At 38.4% G+C, this 23,249-nt stretch overlaps 1 protein-coding gene and 1 pseudogene across 2 annotated transcripts in view; both read right to left on the minus strand.

Moving 5' to 3' along the window:
• The window catches only part of LOC308416082 (uncharacterized protein), a gene marked incomplete at both ends in the record, with an annotated part of 55,994 nt that overhangs the window by 26,998 nt on the left and 5,747 nt on the right, over positions 1–23,249 (minus strand). The window contains 3 exons of the mRNA XM_080911105.1: positions 7,890–8,036; positions 10,854–10,993; positions 12,064–12,311. Of these exons, the coding sequence (XP_080767231.1) occupies positions 7,890–8,036; positions 10,854–10,993; positions 12,064–12,311 (535 nt within the window). The remainder of the gene's footprint in view (positions 1–7,889; positions 8,037–10,853; positions 10,994–12,063; positions 12,312–23,249) is intronic.
• Positions 18,497–19,812, minus strand: LOC308415892 (nucleolysin TIAR-like; annotated as a pseudogene). The gene has a single exon. The product of its transcript is annotated as a nucleolysin TIAR-like (transcript).

The raw sequence follows: 23,249 nt of genomic DNA on the forward strand, positions 1-23,249 counted from the left end.
AAAAAGGATAATGGCAAGAAACAATCAAACTTAGAATAGAAATCAATAAAACAAAAACAAAAAAAAACAATACAAAGAATCAATGAGACAACTAGTTGGTTCTTTGAGAAAATCAACAAGACAGACAAACCCTTATCCAAAGTAACTAGAAGGCAGAGAGACCAATTACCAAAATCAGAAATGAAAAGGGGGACATAACAACAGACACTGAGAGCATTCAAAGAATCAGTCATATTTCAAAAACCTGTAAGCCACAAAATTGGAAAATTTAAAACAATTTTCTCAATCAATACCACTAACCAAAGTTAAGTCAAAATCAGATAAAAACTTTAAATAGACTAGATTTAAATAGATTAAATATAATTCCTAAGGAAATAGAAGCAGACATTAAAAGTTTCCCTACCGGGCTGGAGAGGTGGCTCAGTGGTTAAGAGCACTGACTGCTCTTCCAGAGGTCCTGAGTTCAATTCCCAGCAACCACATGGTGGCTCACAACCATCTGTAATGGGATCTGATGCCCTTTTTTTGGTGTGTCTGAAGACAGCTACAATTTACTCATATAAATAAAATAATCTTTTTTTTAAAGTCACGAAACCAAAAAGAAAACAGAAAAACAAAACAAAACCAGAACCAGAGTTTCAAACTATTTCACAAACTAGAAACAGAAGGAAGATGTCAAAATCATCTCAAGAGGCCACAGTCACCCTAATAGCCAAACCACACAAAGATTCAACCAAAAAGGGGATTACAGACCAATTTTTTTTCATGAACATAGATGTAAAAATACTCAATAAAGTTCTCAGAACTAGAATCCAAGAACACATCAAAAACATTATTCACCATGATCAAGTAGGCTTCATCCCAGGAATGCCAGGATTGCTCAATATATGAAAATCCATCAATGTAATCCACTATGAAGACAAACTGAAAGAAAAAAATCACAAATGATCATCTTATTAGATGCTGAAAAGGCTTTGAGCAAAAAATAAACGACTTACTACCAATTATAATTACTATCAGTCAAGTAATTCATATTTTATTCTTAATAGCCAAGGTGCATTTTTCTGCCAAATATAAAATGTGCATTTATAAGTTATAAACCTTAGAAATATTTATAAAATGAAAATAAGAAAAATAGTCAAGACAAAAACCTACCACCATACCACATGATGAAACTGAAGAGGGGCAATTCAAGGTTGTAAGAAAACTGACCTTAAAGAGGGATAGTCCAAGTTTGTAAGAAAACCAACCTTAGTTTATCCAATTACTATAAAAGATCTAAAAAATGATAGGCACCCCCAAGGTTATGAAAAAGTTATATGAAATCCTATAGACATATTAAATCTGGGGAGATTTGATAGCTCTGTCTTCCTTCTAGTCTGCACCTGTACCAGCAGTGGCAAATTGGCCACTCCCTCTTCGAAGCTCTACCTGACCCCAGAGGCCTGCTCAATCACACAGTGAACCACACACAATAATAGTGGGGACTTAACCCCACACTAATCCATTATCTTAGGATTTTACTGCTGTAAAAAGACACCATGACTAAGACAACTCTTATAAAAACAACATTTAGTTGGGGCTGGCTTACAAATTTAGATATTTAGTACAATATTATCAAGGTAGGGGCATGACAGTGTCCAGGCAGGCATGGTTTAGGCACAGCTGAGAGTTCTACATCTTCATCTGAAGTCTGCTAACAGAATACTGACTTCCAGGAAGCCAGCGTGAGGGTTTTTATAACCCACACCCACAGTGACACACTTACTCCAACAAGGCCACACGTTCTAATAGTGCCACTTCCTGAGTTTACCATATAGAAATCATCACAGTTGGTGTTCACAGCAGTAAAATTCCTAATGCAAAACCTAAACAAGAAAGCGAATTACATCTACAAAGAAAACTTAAGGTGTATTATGCACACTTGGTGATAAACACAATGTGTCATTGTCACAATGATATACATTTAAATCAATGAAACAAAATCAAAGACCCAAACATAAGCTTGCTTAACTCCAGCCACTTAACATTTGACAACAATGTCAAAAACATGTGAAGAAAAGAATTTTCAACCAATGTTGCTGGGCAAACCGGATGCCCACGTTCAAGAGAATGAAAGTGGACCTGTACTGTTGCGATATCCTTTTCAACCCAATCGCCAATTTGTTGCATTTTCCTCTTCAACCAAAATAAACCCATTCAATGAAAACACAACTCAGTGATTAGGAAAACAAACTGCGGTCTATTTTGGGCAGATTTACCACTTCACTCTCTATTCCCCTCCTAAGAAATCCCTCTCACTTGCCGTGAACAGTCCTCTTGTTCCCATTCCAGCCACTGCTCCTTGTCCTCTGACCCCTCCTCTTCCGTTTTACTCCCTGACTCCTCCTCTTCCATTTCCTCTTTTTCCTACCTCCTCTCCCTGTCTAATCATGTATTGCCTTAACATAAATCTACACTGTTACCTATCTATCACCTTGCACAAAAATTAACCCAAAATGTAGCAAAGCCCTAAACCTGAGACCAAAATGTGACTGCTTCAGTGCTTTTAAAAGGGGTAACAGATACTTATGGGAGAAAATACAGGGACAAAGAGTGGAGCAGAGACTGAAGCAAAGGCTATCCAGAGACTGCTCCACCTGGAGATCCATCCCATATGCAACCACCAAACCCAGACACTATTGCTGACAATAAGTGCTTGCTGACAGGAACCTGATAAGGATGTCTCCTGAGAGGCCCTGCCAGAGCCTTACTGATACAGATGAGGATGCTTGCAGATAACAATCAGACTGAGCATGGGGTCCCCAATGTAGGAGTTAGAGAAAGGAATGAAGAAGCTGAAAGGGTTTACAACCACACAGGAAGAACAACAATATCAACCAACCAGACCCCCTAGAGCTCCCAGAGACTAAACCACAATTAAAGAGTACACATGGATGGACCCATGGCTTCAGCCGCATATGTAGCAGAGGATGGCCTTGTTGGGCATCAGTGGGAGGAGAGGCTCTTGGTCCTGCCAAGGCTCGATGCCCCAGTGTAGGCAGGATGGGGAACAATAGAGAAGTAAAGAGCAGGATACAAATCATCCAATTAGGGAAATGGCAAAAGGACTTCTTACAAGGTGGGGGTGAGAGGGTTGAGTGGGAATAAATACAGAAGATGGTTAGAGTCCAGATAAAGGGGAATAGCAGGACATAAGTGGTCTGATATTAAACATGGGAAGGGACAGGCTCCGTAGTAACAGCGAAAGGTGGTAAATACATGAGAAGGCAAGACATAAGAAAAACAATGTATTCTTTTTATTACATAACAATTTATTAGATATCTGATAAAACACAAGGAATAATCTTATTAACTATTTACCTAAAAACAGTAATACATGTAGTTTTGTGCATAGATATACATATATAGTTTAATAAACTTTTCCCATGATGGAGTGCCCTCCAAGAACTGAAGACCACATAACTAAAACCCCAAAACCAGTCATGAGAAGCCCTCTTTTGAGTTGTTGACAAGAGCTGTTCATGAGACTCCTGAAGCAAACTATTACTGTTGCCCTTGGTTACCTCTCAGAGGTAGAAGTTAAGTCCTTATTGCTGAAGACACCACAAGCTTAAAGAAAAAAAAAACAGGCCCAAAGACCCCCTGAACAGGAATTGACCTGAATGTATCCTTCATAAAGACTGGCTTTCATGGTACCAGAAGGTGTAATGAAATCTTCTAAAGGAGAAAATCAACCAATAATCCTACTCAGCTATAACACCTATGAACCACATCAAAGGCCAGCATAGCACAATCACCCTAAGTGTGCAACAGTGGCACACATATTTTAGTGATAGCTAATAGCTCTATGATTGGACTCAAAACCTACTCAAGAAAAGGGGAGTCATGCTTGGTACTGGAAACCTATCAAATTAATCAATGCTAGTGATTAATGGATGTTGGAGAGGAACCAACAACCAATACGTCAATAAACTACTATAATTCCTAACAATCTAAACATTTATCTTCATTCCCACACATAAGTGTAGTCTTTACCCTTCATCAAGGAAACTTCTCTATGCAACAGTTGGGGACCATGACAGAAAACCATAAGCAATCAAAATACAGAATTGTGTAGACGGGTCCCAAAGAATACATCTACAGTACAACTCTCACACCTAATTCTCAGAGAACATTACAGATGAGAATGAGAAGATTGTAAGAGACAAAGGGTCAGGGCATTTGCTGTAAGGTTTTGCCTCTTAGTAATGTTAGAAGCTTCATCTATCAAGTCTCACTAACAGGACATCCTGAATATGAGCAAAACAAAAACAACACAAATACACGTGGTCTTTGGATGAGGAAAAGACCACAAGTCCTCAACCTTAAACAAATAAACAAAACAAACAAACAAAAACAACAACAACAAAAACCTACAGGCAACTAGGGAACACTACTTCTCCAATACCAAATGGTCCTTCCTGAAAACATACATACAAGTAACATTATACAGACTGAGAACATTCTATTCAGGAGTGTGTGTGTGTGTGTGTGTGTGTGTGTGTGTGTACGTATGTATGTGTGAGTATGTGTGTGTGTGTGTGTGTGTGCGCGTGTGCGTGCATGTATACATATGCATGTAATACCAGTGGGAAAAAGAGGCAGTGATTGTCTCTCACTTTTCTCCTAGCTCATGATCTAAATAGCACTTTCCCCCTCAAACAGGAAGCATAAATATATAGTATTTATAAATATAAACATGCAGTACCATCTAGTGAATAGTGAGATGCACAAAGATGTTCTACTTTTATTGTGATTGTTGTGTGGCATACCATTTTTTATTTTCAACAGAAACTAACGCTTTTCTTTGATAGAAAAGATACAGTGGTATTCTTTTTAAAAATTCTTCCAATCTTTTTTTCTTACCTAGATAGTTTAATTAGGTTTAATGCAATGTATAAGAAGAACTGTGGCAATTTGCATTCTTTATAGTGCTTCATTTCCTGCACTACTGCTACTGCTGCATATTCCCTGTCGCCAATTCACTGACCTTGCCATTTCTTTTAATATAAAATTTGGGGGTTTTTTCTTAGCATTTAGTCAGTTTCTTACAAGACTAAACTAATCATTGCTTTATTATTACCACAGGACTCATAAATTTCAGTCTTGGGTTTTCCCAGGGGAAAAAACCTAAGGAAAAATTTACACATAATCCTGTGAATGAACTTTTCACAGTTTAGTACATTTAAGCAAGAACTTGATGTAATTTTTCTCCCTATTCAGCAACAGAGTTATTAAACACACTATGATACCTATATACCACAAAATAAAATGAAAAAAAAAAAAAACCTCTGTCATAGTCACTGTGAAGAGACATGGCAAGGAATTCTGGGCTGTATGCAATGGAGAAAATGAGATAAGCATGTTTCCTGACTGTGGACGTCATATGCCCAGTTCCTTCAAGCTCCTGCAGTTGTAATTTCCTCACCACAGTGAACTATAATCGGAACCATGAACTAAAATAAACTCATCTTCCTTAAAGTTGCTCTTATCAGAAGGTTTTATCACATCAACAGGAAAAAACAAACTAAGATGAGTTAACAAGAAATCTTGATCCTAGAAAAAATAAGTTTTGGGTTTATACAAATACTGCATATTAATATCCACAGAAAACAGCTGCAACAATAAAAACCAGAAATAATCTAGATAGTTTTCAATGTGCAGGTGGATAGAGAAACAGTGATATGTACATACCTTCTAACATAATACATATTGGCACAAGAATTAACTTAAATACTAAGGAAGTTATGCTTAATAAAAAGGCCATTTTTCAAAATATCTTATACAATATGATTCTAATCATAACATTGTCAAAATGATCCAAGTTTTGTGATGGAGAACATATTAATGTCTATTAAGGATAGTGACAGGATTCTTGTGAGAAGGCAGTAGATGTGACTATAAAATGGTAACATGAGGAAGCTTTATAGCAATAAAACTATTATATCTCATGACCATGAAGATGTATACATGAGTCTCGTGTATTGAAAGTTACAAAGCAAGCATATATGCAAATGAGTAAAGAAAACAAAAATTATAAATAAAATGGATGACTTGTATCTATATTAATATTCTGATTATGCTGTTGAGCTACAGTTTTTCAAAATATTTACAATTTAGGAAAAACATAGCATAGCTTACTTTTTTGTATGAATGTTTGAAAGATTTTTTATGTGTGTGAAGTGATTGATCTGCATGTACACCTTCATGCCAGAAGAGGGCATCAGATCCCATCACAGATGGTTGTGAGCCACCATGTGGTTGCTGGGAGTTGAACTCAGGACCTCTGGAAGAGTAGCCAGTGCTCTTAATGACTGAGTCATCTCTCCAGCCCCTAGTAGAGGTTTTAAACTGTGTGACTCTTCAGTTATCTTGGAATACTTTTCAACATGAAAACTTTCAAAACATCAAATTGATCCACATATAAAAATAATCCTCGTAAAACTAACAAAATCCAGAACAAAATAAGATCTAGTTAATAAGAAAGCTATTTTCTTTTCAATTTGTTTTTATTTTAATTTTTTGAAAAGAGATAAGTTTATGTAATATTCCATAAGAACAAATGACATTTCAAATGAGATAAGACCGTAAGTTGTTCCAAGGAAATAAAAATAATTTGTCTCAATAAACATGTAAGCTTTGATACAGACAAGAATTCTTACTATGTCTACTTCATTTTAGAGATACTTTAGGGTAACATTAATCTGGGTGTCTAGCTCTCTCATATTTAGCTTTCAGTTGGGGTTCAGTTTCAATTATAGGCTGCATCATGGCCTTAAATTAAGACTGGCCTTGTTTTGGCATTGTACTGGGCTAATTTGGGATTTTGCCTCAAGATCAACAGGCAAAGATTCATAGGTAACCAATTTAGGATTGGAAGGCATACCTATACTGTCCATTGGTAGAATCTGGAATCTATTGGCATCAGTTCCAGGATGATTCTGAGCTCTTACTGAATCAGTAAGTGGTTGATCTTCTGCATAGTAGTCAGAAGGAGAACTCCAGAGCTCAATTATACCACTTGGTTTAGAAACTCTTCTACTTCCAAAAGAAGGCATATCAAATGTTTCATTTTGTAGTAGAGATTCCATGGACAGGTCTATTTTGCTAACAGCTGCACCTGAAGTAGAGAGTCCCCCGGGTTCCTCTCCTTCAGATAAAGAGAAAATTTGTGGTAAGTTGGCCTTGGTTATATATTGATTCTGAGGTCCATTTGACATGACCCCCCAAAAACCCCTGTATTCATTTAAATCAGTAGTTTTTCCCATCCAAGTATCATCAGTCAGACTATCTTCATGGAAATTCACAGGCTTCACTCCATCATCTTCTGGTGGACTCGATTGTTTAATTATATCTGCCATTTTATCAAAAGACTCATCAGCATTATATACTACAAAACCCCAGGGTTTAGCACCATCAGTCTTAGGAGAAGTATATGATATAGTTGTGTCAAAAATAAGCTGAGATAATGGAGATTTACTTAAATTACCTGTATTATGTGGAGGTGTATCCTGATGATATTGAATTAAGTTCTGTCCAGAATTTTCTGGAAGTCCAGCAACAGGCAATGAACTGGTAGATTGTAGGGTCTGACTTTTATCAAGGAATAATCTATGACTATCAGCAAAATAATTTACATCACTAAAATTAAAGATTGTTGGTACATTGTTAATATGTTTGGCTTGTGGAGAAATACTTATGTTTCCTTGTAAAACTATCAAGGAGGAATTATGGGAGGGTAGGGTTGGGATATAATTATAGCTATGTCTGATTTGGGGAACATGATCATTTTCATACAATGTCCCACAGTGTAAGGAGGAAGTAGGATTCAGTAGCTTCTTAGATGCCTTGATGAATCGTTTTATCCAGGTAAAGTAAGGAGTTATTCTAATGATGACTGTGGGATTCTGACATATCCTTGAAGTCTTATGTATGAGGCCCACTAGTTCCCAGCGTTTCTTTAGGAGACATAGGACAGGACTGGCTCTCTGTATCTGAATAAGGAAACCAAGAAATGTATGTCACTTATGCAGTCTGCTGTTTATATAATCCATATACTTTGTGGGGGAGAGGGAAAAATTCAAATAATATTCATTATCAAGCAGCTCCCAAAAATTACCCATGTAAGACATGGGCACATACAGTTGAAACATTTGATAAGAGAATATAGAATGTGTCAGTACTAATTATAAATTTTCTAACTCTTACAATCAGTCATTTTATCAGCACTGAAATTGGATTTCTAAGTGTTATATCAAACTTAATGTTAAAACCCAAAAGAACCATTGGTCATCTTCATATAAAATCTTTCTTTTGCTCTATTTTCCTAGTGACAGTCACAACACCCCTCCAAAAGTTCAACTTTAAAAAGAAAACTTAACGGTGATACCTAAGGGAGGCTCCCCTTCGCTGAGGAAATGGATATGGGCAGTGGGGGAGAGAGTTATAAGGGTAGATCTGGGATGAAAGAAGTGGGGGGGGGGGGGCTGTGATCGGGAAGTAAAGTTTAAAAAAAATGAGATCATTTTTAGTGCCTCTTTTTTCTCTGCACCATGTTACCTACTGGTAACATATTCTCAATGAATAATGATTCTGATACTTTAAATAATTTCCCAAAGAATATTTTAATAGTTAAATAACTTTCTTATCTAGGGATTTTCTATTGTTCGGAAATGTAGTGTCTTTACAAAAAGGCATTTTTTTCTTGTCCTTTTCACATCTGATCTTAACACAGCATCTAAACTTATCCTCTTGAAATCTAAGAAAGACCAATAAATACATCTTTCTGCTTAAAAACTCTCCAATGCGTGCTTTTAATTCTTAACACTGTTAGAAGAGTAGTTGTCCTAATTGCTTATAAGGCCTTAGAAACCCTTATTACTACTTTGATGCCACCTACTGCTGGTGTTGGCTAAGAAGTCACTTGGCTTGTCCTTTATTTAAATATTCCAGACATATTTACATATCAAAATCTTTGTATTGGCCTTTCCTACCCCTATAACACTGCTCCGTTACTCAAATTACTTGCTTCATCAGCTATCACCTAATTCCATTCAAACACTTTTATTAATGTATTTTACAAATGCCTTTTCTGATTACCTAGTTGTATTAGATGGGATTATATAGACGAAAACTCTTACTTCTCTTTTGTATTGCAAGGATTTTAGGCTAACACTGTCTCTGGAGTCCAATTCTTTGAGATTGCAGACAGAATTCAAGGTTATAATAAGCCCTGCTCTATATTTATTATCCTGGCGTTTTTTACTAAAAATAGTTAGTAACTCTGTTATTTACTTATTATTTATCAGCGCTCAAAAAATATATAAACTCATGAGAACATGAACTGCCCTATCATCACTGTCATGACCCTAGTTCAGATATGGTTAGTTCGTAAATTGTTTTGCATTTCTTCAACAGGTCTTTCCTTTTAGAGCACTTTCACACCAACTTTGAGTAAGCATCAACACATAAATTTTGTCATATCATTTCTCATGACAAAATCCTTGCATGTCTCTTCATTCTCTAAAAAACACAGCATGTTTATGTTATAAGGTGATAAAATCTGCAGAATCTGCCCCATGATTATTGGTCTTTTGTTTCCCTCCTAGCTCATGATCTAAATAACACGGTTTCCCCCAAACCAAGGTATTTTTACATTTCTCAGACTTGTCTTACTCTGCTTCCTTTGATCTGAATACCAGCATATCATTTTATACTTATTCTATTTGGTAAATGGCTACTTATCTTTAGTCAGTAGTTGAAACATTAACTTCAACACATCTTAAAATGATCTTTCTTTTACCCTCGGTGCCAATTTTAGATCGTGCAGATATCTTCTATGCTTATTTGCCCCATGGAGTGACTACACTTAACCTTCTGTACAAGAAGGTGAGCTTTGGGTGCTGGTACCATGGATGATTTTTCTACCACCTCCGTACCACTGTAAATCCTTTGATGTTTGTATCTACTCTGGCACCTTTATCTTCACTATCAGACTGTCATTCTAAGGACTGACCTCAGCTGATTCGTTTCTATCTCACCAAATTAACAGCAGTCCCGTCAGTGCTTGCTGAAATTTCTAGAAACTAACATGAGTCCTGATAGTCAATATGTTTCCAGAAACAGTGCAGGTATTTGTCTCATTCCTTGTGATGATTCTCTATGACACTTAGCTACTAACTCTACAGCTTTGCATGTGTCATTCTCTCATCTCAATTTGAAGCACGGTTTTGAACAGTGTTCCATTCATTCTTGTTTACACAAGTATTTCTCATCTCTCAAGACTTAGCACCCAAGGCTGGTTATATCCTACAGTAACTCAGTCAGGATTTCCACAGTTCAAATCAATGCTTTTCTTGAAGTCTTTCAATATTATTTCTATGTGTGATTGTAAATTATCCAAGATATTTTAGTACCTAAAATTTTCCTTGTGCAAGGCTTTATTTTCTACAGCTGTTCTACATAAATGGGTGGAATGAGTTGTATCTATGTCTCCTAAACCTCCACACAACTAAGTTTGAACCATACAATGTTTATTATAGTCTCTAGAGAAGCTATAGTAAAAATTTAAAAAGAAAGATAAAATGTATTTGTGTCCATTGATTCTTTTTTTTTGCATTTTTCACTTGTTTCTAAAACCTTCCTTGTGTAAACTCTATGCCACTCAAATATCCAATGAAACTTTCCAGATTCACATATTTTCCTGACACCAACTTTCTTATGTTCTGTTATCTAACATTTACTTGCATATTTATATAATTGTACATTTTTCACATTTTCTTGTTTTTAATATTGTTCTACTATATGATTACCCAGCAGTCTTCCCGTGGTTGACTCTGAATACACAAGCCCACAGTTTTCTCTAGATAGGAATGCTGGTGGTGGCATGTTGAAAAATCTAGTAGCTGCACTTCTATCTTTTTTACTCTGGTGGTTCCAAGCTTCTTGCTACCTGAAAGCATACATAAAGGATGATTCTGAGAAACAAAGCACTACATTTCAGATTTTGGTTTGTCACCACTCTCAGTTCAATCACATCATCTTCCCAAAACAGTCTTCTTTCCCTTTCATCCCTTCCTTTCATTTCCTCCTTTCTTTCTCTTCTCCCTTTACATATCTCCTTGCCTTCTACTTTCTGAACCATTCACACCGTCCTTAAACTGTTGTGATGGTTAGTGTTTTGTTTTTTCAAGACAGGGTTTCTCTGTGTATAGCCCTGGATATCCTTGAACTTGCTAGGCTAGGCTGGTCTTGAATTCACATAGCTCAACCTGTCTTTGCCTCCGAAGGGTTGGGACGAAAGGTATGTGCCACTAATACCCAACATGATGCTTAGTCTTGATTATAAACTTCATCAGATTAAGAAACACCTTGGAGTAGCTAAGTAAAGCCTACCTCTGGACATGTCTTATAGCATTTCCAAACATCTAGTTCTGAACAAAACAATGAATTATAATCATTTGATGGATATGATAGCAATATTGAGATAGGGTTAAAGGTAAAAAGTGTACCCTGGTTGAAGAAGTAGTTAACTAGAGGCATACTCTTGGGCCAATATCTTACTCTTGCTCTTTCCTATACTTTTTACTTCTCTCTACTGCCTGATCACCAAAAAGTGAAGAGCAGCGTCTACAGCATGCTTGAACTGCAATAGTATTCTCCCCAGTATACAAGGACAAGCAGCCAAATATAGAACTTTCTGAAACCATGAGACAAAATAAATCTCTCCTGTCTCAAATAATTTCTGTTAGCTCTTTCATCACAACAAGACATAGTCAAAAATACCTGTGTATAGAAAGAGTTCTGTAACAAGATTTGAGACTTAAATCCAGGCATAGCCCATTTCTTTCATATGCTTCAGTTTATCATCCAATGGACTGATGTGATATGGACATAAGTAATGACCTCCACTTCTTTTTCTAGATTATATTTTCCTCTTTAGAGACTTAATTTCTTTAGAAGAGAAGTCATATTCCTAGAGCCAATATCACAAAATAATGTAACTTGACTCCTTTTACTTACTCTGATATTCATATATATAACAGCGTTTGTACTGGCACTTAGAACAGCTCTTCAAGGATATATCAGTGGACTGAGACAGTGGTATTTCATCCCCATAAATAGGCTCTTCAAGAATGACCAAGCCAATATCTGCTTTCAGTGGATTATTTTCATCTTTGGGATTAAACTTGGGGTGGAGGCAGGTTCTTTGGCCACGTGGAATGCTTTCTGGGTCATTTATTCCTGAAATGTCCAGGTGTAATGGTTTCCTGGGATAAGAGAATGTGCAACAATCTAATTGATTATAATAAAGGATCATCAATATAATATCTTATAAAAGGCATTGTTCGGCAGCATAGGTCAAATTCAATGTTATAAAATAACCCAGTTCCTCATTTATTTGACATCATAACCTTATCTTAATTCCAGGCCAAACAGTACCTATATAAGGCCTTCTATTGGCCTTTGGTTCCTTTATAGTTCTACTGTTCTACCACTAACTATTTTATTCTCAAAAAATACTTGGATCTTAATGAGTTCAATAAATCAAGAAGAAAAGGACTAGTCAGCCTATCTAAACGCCATTTCATATGTAGCATTCTCTAAATTGAAACTAAGCCCAGATTCCCTACCTTGGATCCCCAGTGTCTACAACAGTCTGAGATTAAAGTAGGCACTCTCCACTGTCCCTTCTATCTTCCAGGACAAATCCTCCAGCATTATCCCCAACCCAGTAACAGACTGTTTTGATGTGCCTCTCCTTCCATACTACCTTCAATCCCTGAGAACTCCACAGAACTTGCTTTGAACCTGGCCAAGGAATGACATAGAAAGAAATTTTACCTGAGTCCTGCTGTAGACACTCTAATACTAGATTTGGGTAGATTATTTTCACTCTCCTTCCTGTCCTCCATTAAAAATTCTCCCATCTCATAAAGCTATATGAGTCCTATAGCTACATACTTGCAGTCATCTGTCCTCCCACCCTATCTCTATTCCCTGGGGAACTCTACCAAACCTTGCGGTGAACACAGAATTTCTTCCTTCCTGTGGCCTATCTCCACCACCCCCTCCTTGTACCACATCTCTATTCCTTCGTTTTAACCCCCGCCCCCCTGATGTTTCTGTCCTCCATTAGGACCTTCCCATTCTTACTCTGAGCCTGGTAACAACTTGCTTACAAGGGTCTCTTCTCCTACCTCAATTTTACTGACAGAAAACTCCAGCTCCTAGTTCAGACCCAAAGTCCCCCTAGTACATTCACCCATTTCTCCAGGTTAGTCTTTGTCCTACTGCAACTTACTTGTAAAATCCCATCTTCCCACCACACATGCAATTCCCAGGGACACTGCCTCTCAGTTTAGACAGGATCCTCTTAGCTCTTTCCTGAAGCGCCTTTAAGCATTTCCTCTTAACCCACCCTCTATAGCTTTCTACCAACAACTGACATGAAGAAGCATTACCCATGAACCCCACTACCATGAAACCCACAACCAGCACACTTTTTCTAAGATTAAGAAAGAACAAGAGTCCTTTTTTGAGTGGCAGCGAATAAAGACACACTGCCATGAAGATATTGGGCACACTTCAGGAGTGTGGGCTTGCCAACCCCAAAGTGCCATACACTGCCATTGTACCAAATGTGCATCTATGCACCCAACCATGTGGTTGCCAAGTTCCGCTTCTGGTACTTCATATCACAGCTGAAGAAGATGAAGAAGTCATTCAGGAAGAATGTGTACTGCAGGCGGGTCCCCCTATCCTGCCTGTGAAGGACTTTGGCATCTGGCTGCTCTACAATTCCCTCAGTAGCAAACACAAAATGTACCGAGAGTACAAGGACTGGACCACTGCTGGTGCAGTCACACAGTGCTACCGGTACAGTGCCTGCGTGCACTCCATGTAGATCATGACTGTAGAAGAGATTGCAGCTGGAAGGTGCCCCTGGGAGGCTGTCAAACAGTTCCAGGACGCCATGAACAATTTCCCATTGCCCCACTGCATGCTATGGTGCCAGCACGAGCCACACTTCACCACCAAAAGGCCCAGCGCCTTCTTCCAGAGCTAGAGACCCACTGAATAAAAACTCTAGACAGAGAGAAAGAGAAAGAGAGAGAAAAATATGGAAAGAAGGAAGGAAGGAAAAAGATAAGACAACAGAAACCAAGGAATAGAACACTCACTAAGAAAGACAAGGCCAGGCAGCAACACTAGAATCACCTCAATCACCCCAACAGCATATGTACAGGCACTAGCATTAAAACACAAACGTTAACAACCAAGAAAATATGAAATCTGCTTGCTTCCACCAGAGCACAGCAACAACCCTACTACGATAAGCCCTGAGAAATGCAATATAGTTGAATCGAAGGACTTCAAAATAGAAACTGTGAATATATTAAAGAACCTTAAAGAAAATATTAATAAATCCCTTAATGAAGTCTGTGAAAACATAAACAATAGAACAAAATAATGAGAGTAGTTCAACATGACAGTAGAAGCATAATCACTATGAGAAACCCAAACTAAGATAAAATTGACAGTGGAAAACTTAGAGATAAGCCTCACCACCAGAGTACAAGACATGGAAGAAAGAATCTCAGGCATTGAAATCAAGATAGAATAAACAGATACGTCAGTCAAATAAAATGTTAAATCTAAAAATTCCCTACATAAAACATTCAAGAATTCTGAGCCACTAAGAGAAGACCAAATCTATAAGTAATAAGACAAAAAATCCCAGTCAAAAGCAGAGAAATATTTTCAACAAAATCATTGAAGAAAATTTCACATGGAGCCACTTGGGTAGGTATGGGTGAGGAACAAGCCTGAGATGACCACCAGACCAATGCCATTGGGACCAGACAGGGACCACTAGTTGATGCCACATAGTTGGTGTCTTTGAGGCAGACTGGGCTGGAGATGAACTCTGCCCAGCACCATAATGCACACGTGGGACACAGTACTTCACAGACCACTTATGAGATGACCCCAAACACTCAGGGACCCCAGGTGCCACTAAAAGAAGCAAGCAAGTGGTAGAGAGATGAAAAAAAGAAAAACAGAAGGTGCTAATGGATAAGTAGAATGAATATAGTGAAAATGGCCATCTTACCAAAAGTAATGTACAGATTCAATGCAATCTCAATCAAAACTCCAGGGGATAGAGAGATGGCTCAGTGGTTAAGAGCACTGGCTGCTCTTCCAGAGGTCCTGAGTTCAATTCCCAGCGATCACATGGTGGCTCACAACCATCTATAATGAGATCTGATGTCCTCTTCTGGTGTGTCTGAAGACAGCCACGGTGTACTCAAATCAAAACTCCAGCACAGTTCTTCACAGATCTTGAAAGAAAAATTTCTCAGCTTCATTTGAAAACACACACACACACACACACACACACACACACACACACACACACACGGATAGCTAAAACAGTCCTGGATAATAAAAATAAATAATGGAGAGATCACCATTCCTGTCTGCAAATTGTGCTACAGAGCTACAGTGATAAAAAACAGCATATTACTAGCATGAAAATATACACATTAGTCAATTGAATTAAAGACACAGACATAAATCCACACATCTATCAACACCTAATTTTTGATAAAGAAGCCATAAATTCCCACTGGGGAAAAATACAGAATTTTAAACAAATGATGATGGTCAATGTCAAACTGGATAGCCAGATGTAGAAGAATACAAATAGGTCCATAATTATCACCCTGCACAAAACTCAACTCTAAATGGATCAAGGACTTCAACATAAGTCCAGATACCCTGAATTTAATAGAAGATAAAGTGAGAAATAGAAATGAACTCAATAGCACATGAAAAGACTTCCTGAACAGAACACCAGTAGCACAGACACTAAGACCAACAATTGTTAAATGGGCCTCCATGAAACTGAAAAGCTTCTGTTAGGCAAAGAACACTATCATTCAAAGAAAGTAGAAACCTACAGAATGGGAAACAGTTTTTACCAATTACATTTCTGGTTGAGAGTTAAGAACTAAAATACATAAAGAACTCAAAAAAATAGATATCAAACAGCCAAATAATCCAATTAAAATAGATACAAATCTAAACAGAATTCTAAACAGAGGAATCTCAAATGACTGAAAAACAATCAAATATTCAACATCCTTATCAATCAGAGGAATGCAAGTCAAAACTACCTTGAGATTCCATTTTACACCTGTCAGGATTGCTAAAAATAAAAAACACAAATAAATAACAGCTCATGCTGACTGTGATATAAAAACTCCTCCATTGTTGGTAGGAGTAAAAACTTGTACAGCCACTATGGAAATCAGTGTGGCAGTTCCCCAGGGAGTTTGGACTAGATAGACCTTAAGATCCAGGTAACCATTCTTGGGCATATATCCAAAGGACCCTTCATACTACTATAGAGACATTTGCTCAATGTGCTCTATTTACAATAACCAAAAATTGTAAACAACCTAGATGTTCATCAACAGATGAATGGATAATGGAAAATTGGTACATTTACACAATAAAATAGTATTCAGTTCTTTAAAAGGCCATAAGGGGCTGGAGAGATGGCTCAGAGGTTAAGCACACCGACTGCTCTTCCAGAAGTCCTGAGTTCAATTCCCAAAAACCACATGGTGGCTTAGAACCATCTGTAATAAGAGCTGATGCCCTCCTCTGGTGTTTCTGAAGATAGCTACAGTGTATTCATATATAATAAGTAAATAAATCTTTTTTCTTAAAAAAAGGTTACTAAATTCACAGGTAAAGGGTTGAAACTAGAAAAAAAATCAGTGACGTAACTCAGACCCCCCAAAAAACAAATATTGTATGTATTCACTTATATGTGGATGTTAGCTTTTAAGCATTTGATAGATGTGCTCTAATTCATGTAACCACAGTGGATAGATGTAGAGTAAGCAACCAGAGTAGAAGGGAAGTTCTCCCAAGGAAGGAAAAATAGTGTATATATAGTTATGAAGAGATGGGGAGGGGAGCTAGGACAGGAAGACTAAATGGGAAAGGGGAGGAAAGAGAGGGTAAGAAATAGAATATAGGGAGAGAAGGGGCCATTTGAGGGGTCATGGAAACCTACTACAGAAGCTTCTTAAAACATATGCAAATATGAAGGAACTGTAGAGTTACCAAACAATAGGGAGACAGTATCCCAGCTAGCCATCTTTTGTCACCAAGAGAAACTTCCAGTGCCACACATATACTGCATATAATTGAATTGTTGGCCAAAGGCCCCTCATGGGCATCACTCAAACAACTCAGGCTATTACTAAGGTTGCTCCCCATAAACTGATGGTAAGGCTCTATTGCTGAAGACAATATACATTGTCTCTATGTTCTCATTGAACATAGGTAAGTTGAGCTGTTACCTAAGGAAAGCTACTGGAGGGTACTCTGTATGCCACCAGAGGGAAAAAAAGGAAACACTAACTCTGACAAAAGCCCTTTGATCTGAAATAGAAACCTGTCTGCATAGTTTGCTGCTGATGAAATAGTGGCCCAAATGGTGTGGGAATAACCAACAACTATCTGGCTGGATTTAAGGCCCACTCTATGAGATAAATAGAATACATGCTTAACACTGTTCAGATAGCCAAGAACATGAGACTGGATTGGCTATGAGTCTAGGGGAAAACTAAATACTGCTGTTCTGCTAATGAAAGATAGCAATAAAATGACTCCTAGCAACATTCTGCTATACCCATATATCAGTGCGTTGCTCAATCATTGTTATAAAATCTTCCTCTTGCAATAGATGGGAACTAATATAGGGGAAAATGTGCAGAGAATGAGAGATCTTAGAACACTTGTCAGTTTGTTCCAAAGGAACTCAGGACAAAAGGCTAACTGTGGTGCCTATTAGTACCAAAGTGTACCAAAGTGTACCAAAGTGCACACTGGCCCCCAGTCTCACTCAATACCTATTGCTCCTCTCAGATCTTCTCACCTTGCTACATACCCTAAATCTTTATATCCCAGGGTCTTCCCTTCCCTTAGTTTCTGATTCCTATGTTTAAAGAACTGTCATTTTGGCCATATACTCTCTTCATGTCATCTCTTGGCTCCACCTTTAATTCTCTTTGCTCTTTGTCCTTCTTCGCTCCTCTCCCTCTCTTTCTCGCTCTTCCTACCTCTCCATCCACTCATGGTCCAGTTCATTCTGCCTGCCATGTTCTATCTACTACTTTTTCTCTCTATACTTGTACTGGCTGGTTTTGTGTCAACTTGACACAAGCTGGAGTTATCACAGAGAAAGGGACTTCAGTTGAGGAAATGCCTCCATGAGATCCAACTGTAAGGCATTTTCTCAACTAGTGATCAAGGGGGAGGGCACAGCCCATTGTGGGTGGTGCCATCCCTGGGCTGGTAGACCTGGGTTCTTTTTTTTTTTTTGTCTTTATTGACTTTATTTTAGTTTTTGTACACAAAGAAAAATCATGTTCATATCCATCATGAACAAAAAAACTTAAAAAGGCAGAACTAGAAGACACGTGTCCTTCACCAAGCAAAGCTGTGCTAAAGGTTCCAAACATTTCAATTTTTAAAATAAATATTTTCGTTTTTCGATGTTTACTTTTCATGTCTTCAGAGTGTCACAGGAGATCGCAGCCTTCAGTGAGTTACAATTGTGTTTAGAGTCCCAGCTCACTGTGTTGGGAAACTTGCCATTCCATACCCAGCTTGGTTTGGAGGAGGTATTACAGGGGGAGGAGCTTGTCCTTGAGGAGGCTGAGCACCAAATCCACCCATCCAAGCAGCAGAAGGTGATTGATCTACTCCAAATCCTTGTTGGTTCCATGGCTGCCCATATACTCCATAGGGAGGTACTTGCCACCCGTTTGCCATATACTGTCCGTACTCTTGTGGGTTTCCATACACTTGGCTCCACTGGCCCCACTGACTGTAGTCAACCTGTTGGAAGTTTTTAGTCATATCAGGAGATTCTTTACCCCAATAGCATTTAACCACATGTCCTTCGATTGTAGTACCGTTCACAGAAACAATGGCATGGGCTGCACTTTCATGAGTTGAAAATCTGACAAATGAATAACCCTTCTCTGGAAAAACTCGTATTTCCATAATTTGTCCAAATGGTGAAAATGTTTGTCTCATAAGTTGATCTGTTAGCCCCGAAGCAATTCCTCCACAGTACACAGTACAGTTTTTGGGACTTGACTGGTTTACTACATCTTCAAATCTCAATTGCTTAGTGTTAGTTTCTTGTGTACTTTTAGGAGCAGATGGTACCTCCCAATCACTGACACCCCATATGCACAATTGCATTCTCTGCATCCTATGGAGAAAAAGATACAAAACCATAGCCTTTGGACTTTCCAGTTGCCATATCTTTAACTACCCGGGCATCCGATATTTTACCAAAGGGGGCAAATGCTGATTTGATATCTTCTGTTGTAATTTCTGGACTCAAATCCCCAACAAACACATGGAAGTGATTGGAAGCATCTTTTTTCTGGCTACTTGGTGTTGTTGCCCAGTTTACTTTGACCTCCTTTCCCAAAATTTTTCTCCCATTCATAGCAGCTAATGCAGCAGCTGCATCTCTGTGTTCATAAAATTCCACAAAGCAATATGGGTCATTGCTTGTATGCTCTGTTATCATTTTACAGCTTTTGCAGGGTCCAATCTGACTGAATAACTGCAGAATAAGGACTTCTGTCACATCTCTGGAGAGGTTACCTAAGTATCTAGGCTATAAACACCATATTGTTTTCTGAAGATAACCATATGTCTTAGCTTGTGTGTGTAGAGTCCGGGGCTGTCCGTCGTCTTCCATCATGGTGGTTGCGACGGAGTGATCCCGGGACAAGGGGGAGGGCAGGGCTGGGGAGGGGAGGGGGCGGGAAGGAAGGGGAGGGGGGCTCCGGGCTCCGGCTGGGGGCAGAGGAAAAGGTACTGAACCCGGCTCTTGTGTTCGCTCCCCCCAGCCCGCTCCGGACACTGCGCTCCAACCAGGAGGAGCAGGAGGAGGAGGAGGAGGATCAGACCTGGGTTCTGTAAGAAAGCAGGCTGAGCAAGCCAGGGGAAGCAAGCCAATAAGTAACATCCCTCCATGGCCTCTGTATCAGCTCCTGCTTCCTGACCTGTTTGAGTTCCAGTCCTGACTTCCTTTGGTGATGAACAGCAATGTGGAAGTGTAAGCTGAATAAACCCTTTCCTCCCCAACTTGCTTCTTGGTCATGATGTTTGTGCAGGAATAGAAACCCTGACTAAGACAATACTGGACTCTTTCAGATGCCTCTGGCTATCCTCTCCATCATATCTACAGTAAAAACTTTCTCCTCAATCATAACCTGGCAGTCTCATCTTTTTCATTCATCTGGTGCTCGACACCCTGGAGGGGCATGTGTGAGCTCCCTTCCAAGGGACTCAGTCTCTCCGAACCAAGCTCCTGATCTGAGTCTTCCAAGGTGTGGATGAATCATTTGTTTTCTGTGGACTTCTGCCACCTACCATATCTGACTCCAAATTCTGGAGTCTGCCTCTTTGTCCTCTTTTTCCCTCTACTAAGGTACTACCAATCTATCTCTGTTGGAACCTTCCCTTTTCCCAAAAGCCTCTCCCATCCCACCTCAGCTGTTTTATCCTTTACCTGCTCTACAGCTTCCTTACTCACTCCTGGTCCTATACAGTGACCCTTTCTTTGCCTCCCACTAGGAGCTGTCTCTTCTTTATAACCTACTAGGAGCTGTCTCTTCTCTATACCCTACTGGGTCTTTATAATATTGGAATCTTCCCTCTGGGGGAGTTTCTATACCATGACCTGCTCACATCTTTCAGCTCCCTCTTGGAACCTATTGGAATACTCCTTCTTATGAAGTTTATATTGAAATTCTTTCTCTTTTCCTCCTAGAACTCAATTTTCTTCTCAGACTCTGAGATTTTATTAAAGCCTTTCTGTATTGCTGAAAACAGCCTCGCCTCATAGAGCTCAATGGCCAAAGATGGCACACTCACTTTTCAAATTCTCTCATATGGTGACACATTCTGTCCTTGCATAAGCAGATGATCCCAAAATCTCTTATATCTAAATTTTCTCTGTTCTACACTTCAAAAAGTGTAATCTTATCTCTAAGCTTTTTCTACTTTCCACTCTTGAAAATCCTTTATCTCTATGAGTTCTTTGCTCTCAAAAAAAATCTAATATTATATTTTAAACTATCTTAGAATCTGTGAGTTTTCTGTAGTGTAATTTTTTTGAAATATATAAAACCTTTAACAAAAAAATTAGCTTAAAACTTGTGGCAAAAGATTGATAGTTAAAAAACTATATATAGATACTCTATTATATTGTATATATGTGTATATCTATGTGTGCTACTTGGATTCCATTCTTGTTTAAAAAAATAGATCTACCGTATCATTATGTATGTGTGTATGTAACTTGGATTCAACTCTTGTTTAGTAAAATAGATACTTTGAAATAAGAACTATATGGCTTGCCTCCATCTTGCCTAATGACCTCATCAGGGTAGAAGCAACCACATGGCTGGCAGCCATCTTTATTAAGGTTAAAAAGAGTATGTGCAATGCAGCTTCACCATCTTGATTAATGCAAACACATGTTATAAACCAACTAAGGTAACAATTATAAACTTTCTTAGCCCACTTAGTCCTCTGCTTAACATTGTCTCCTTTTTAGACCAAGGAGGCAACAGCAGGTCTCCAAAATATTTTGGATTAATATGTAGAGTTAGATTTTTTATATGATCAATTCGTAAGGTTATAAAGGTCTACTCAGATTAACAGAAACTGACATAGAGGGCGGGAGAGATGGTTCTGTGGTTAAGAACACTGGCTGCAGAGGCTGCCAGAACTCTCCCAGCACAGGCAGTGGTACTGCCTGGGAGTGCACACTTCTGGCCCAAGGCCAGAACCATCTCAGATGCATCAGGACTGGGCTCTGCCTTCAGAACTCACAGCCTACCCAGAGAGACGAATACCAGGGAAAAATCTCCCTCTGGAGACCACAGGCCCACAGACCCACAAGAGAGACAAGCTCCAGTAAGAGACAAGATCACCTAACATCACCTATAACAAGATGGCAAGAGGCAAACACAAGAATCTAAGAAACAGAAACCAAGACAATCTGTCAAAATAAGAACCCAGTCCCTCCCACCACTGCAAATAATGGATATCCCAACTCACCAGAAATATAAGATTTATACTTAAAATCATGCTTTACGATGATGATGGAGATCTTTGAGAAGCACATAAATAACACACTTAAAGAAGTACAGGAAAACCAGGAGAACACACACAAACAAGTTGAAACTCTTAAAGAAGAAACACAAAAATCACTTAAAGGAAAAAGAGGTTAAGAGCACTGACTGCTCTTCCAGAGGTCCTGAGTTCAATTCCCAGCAACCACATGGTGGCTCACAACCATCTGTAATAAGATCTGATGCCCTCTTCTGGTGTGTCTGAAGACAGCTACAGTGTACTACCATATAATAAATCTTTTGTTAAAAAAGAAAGCTATATGTCTAACTATTGTTTCTTTGCTAGCTGTTCAACACCAATCTCCTAGAAATTTTTAAGGAACAACATATGTTTGATAAATAAAATTTACAAACCCCTAAAATCTACTCAGTTTAACAATAACTGTCTAGTCTCTGTGTCTCTGCAAACTTTGTTAACATTTAGCTATTTAAATAATCTGAATCATAAAAAAGTCTGTGATAGTCTATAAGGTTATGCTATAAAGGAATCAGAAGCATAAGGTTTCTAGTCTTGATATGGGCTATATTTATGTTTTATAAAGTTCTCAGTTTCTCTGTAGACTGCACTTACAGTTTAGTTTAATTTTGATGCTGAAGGATCTTCAATTAAATCTTGAACTCTGTAAAATACTCATCTTATAAAAGCTACCAACTTAGGTAAAACATGCAAGTTAGTCATCAGTCACTTCATGATCAAATTCTTTAACATGCTCAGAACTATGCTCACAATCATGTTAATTCACTATATAGGCATAAGCTTTATTTAACCTTTGTATGTGATTCCAAGATTAAACCTAAAGCAAGTAACTAAAACCAAGTAAGACTTAATAGATAGTCCACAACTCCTCAGAGATCTGCTGAATGTGGCAGCTCCTAGAAGCAACCCTAAGATCTCCAAAAGATACTGAAACGCAAATGACTCTACCTAGATTATGGTAATGGTAACCACTTGAA

This window comes from Micromys minutus (genome assembly GCF_963924665.1).
Source record: "Micromys minutus genome assembly, chromosome: X".
NCBI classification, from domain to species: domain Eukaryota; kingdom Metazoa; phylum Chordata; class Mammalia; order Rodentia; family Muridae; genus Micromys; species Micromys minutus.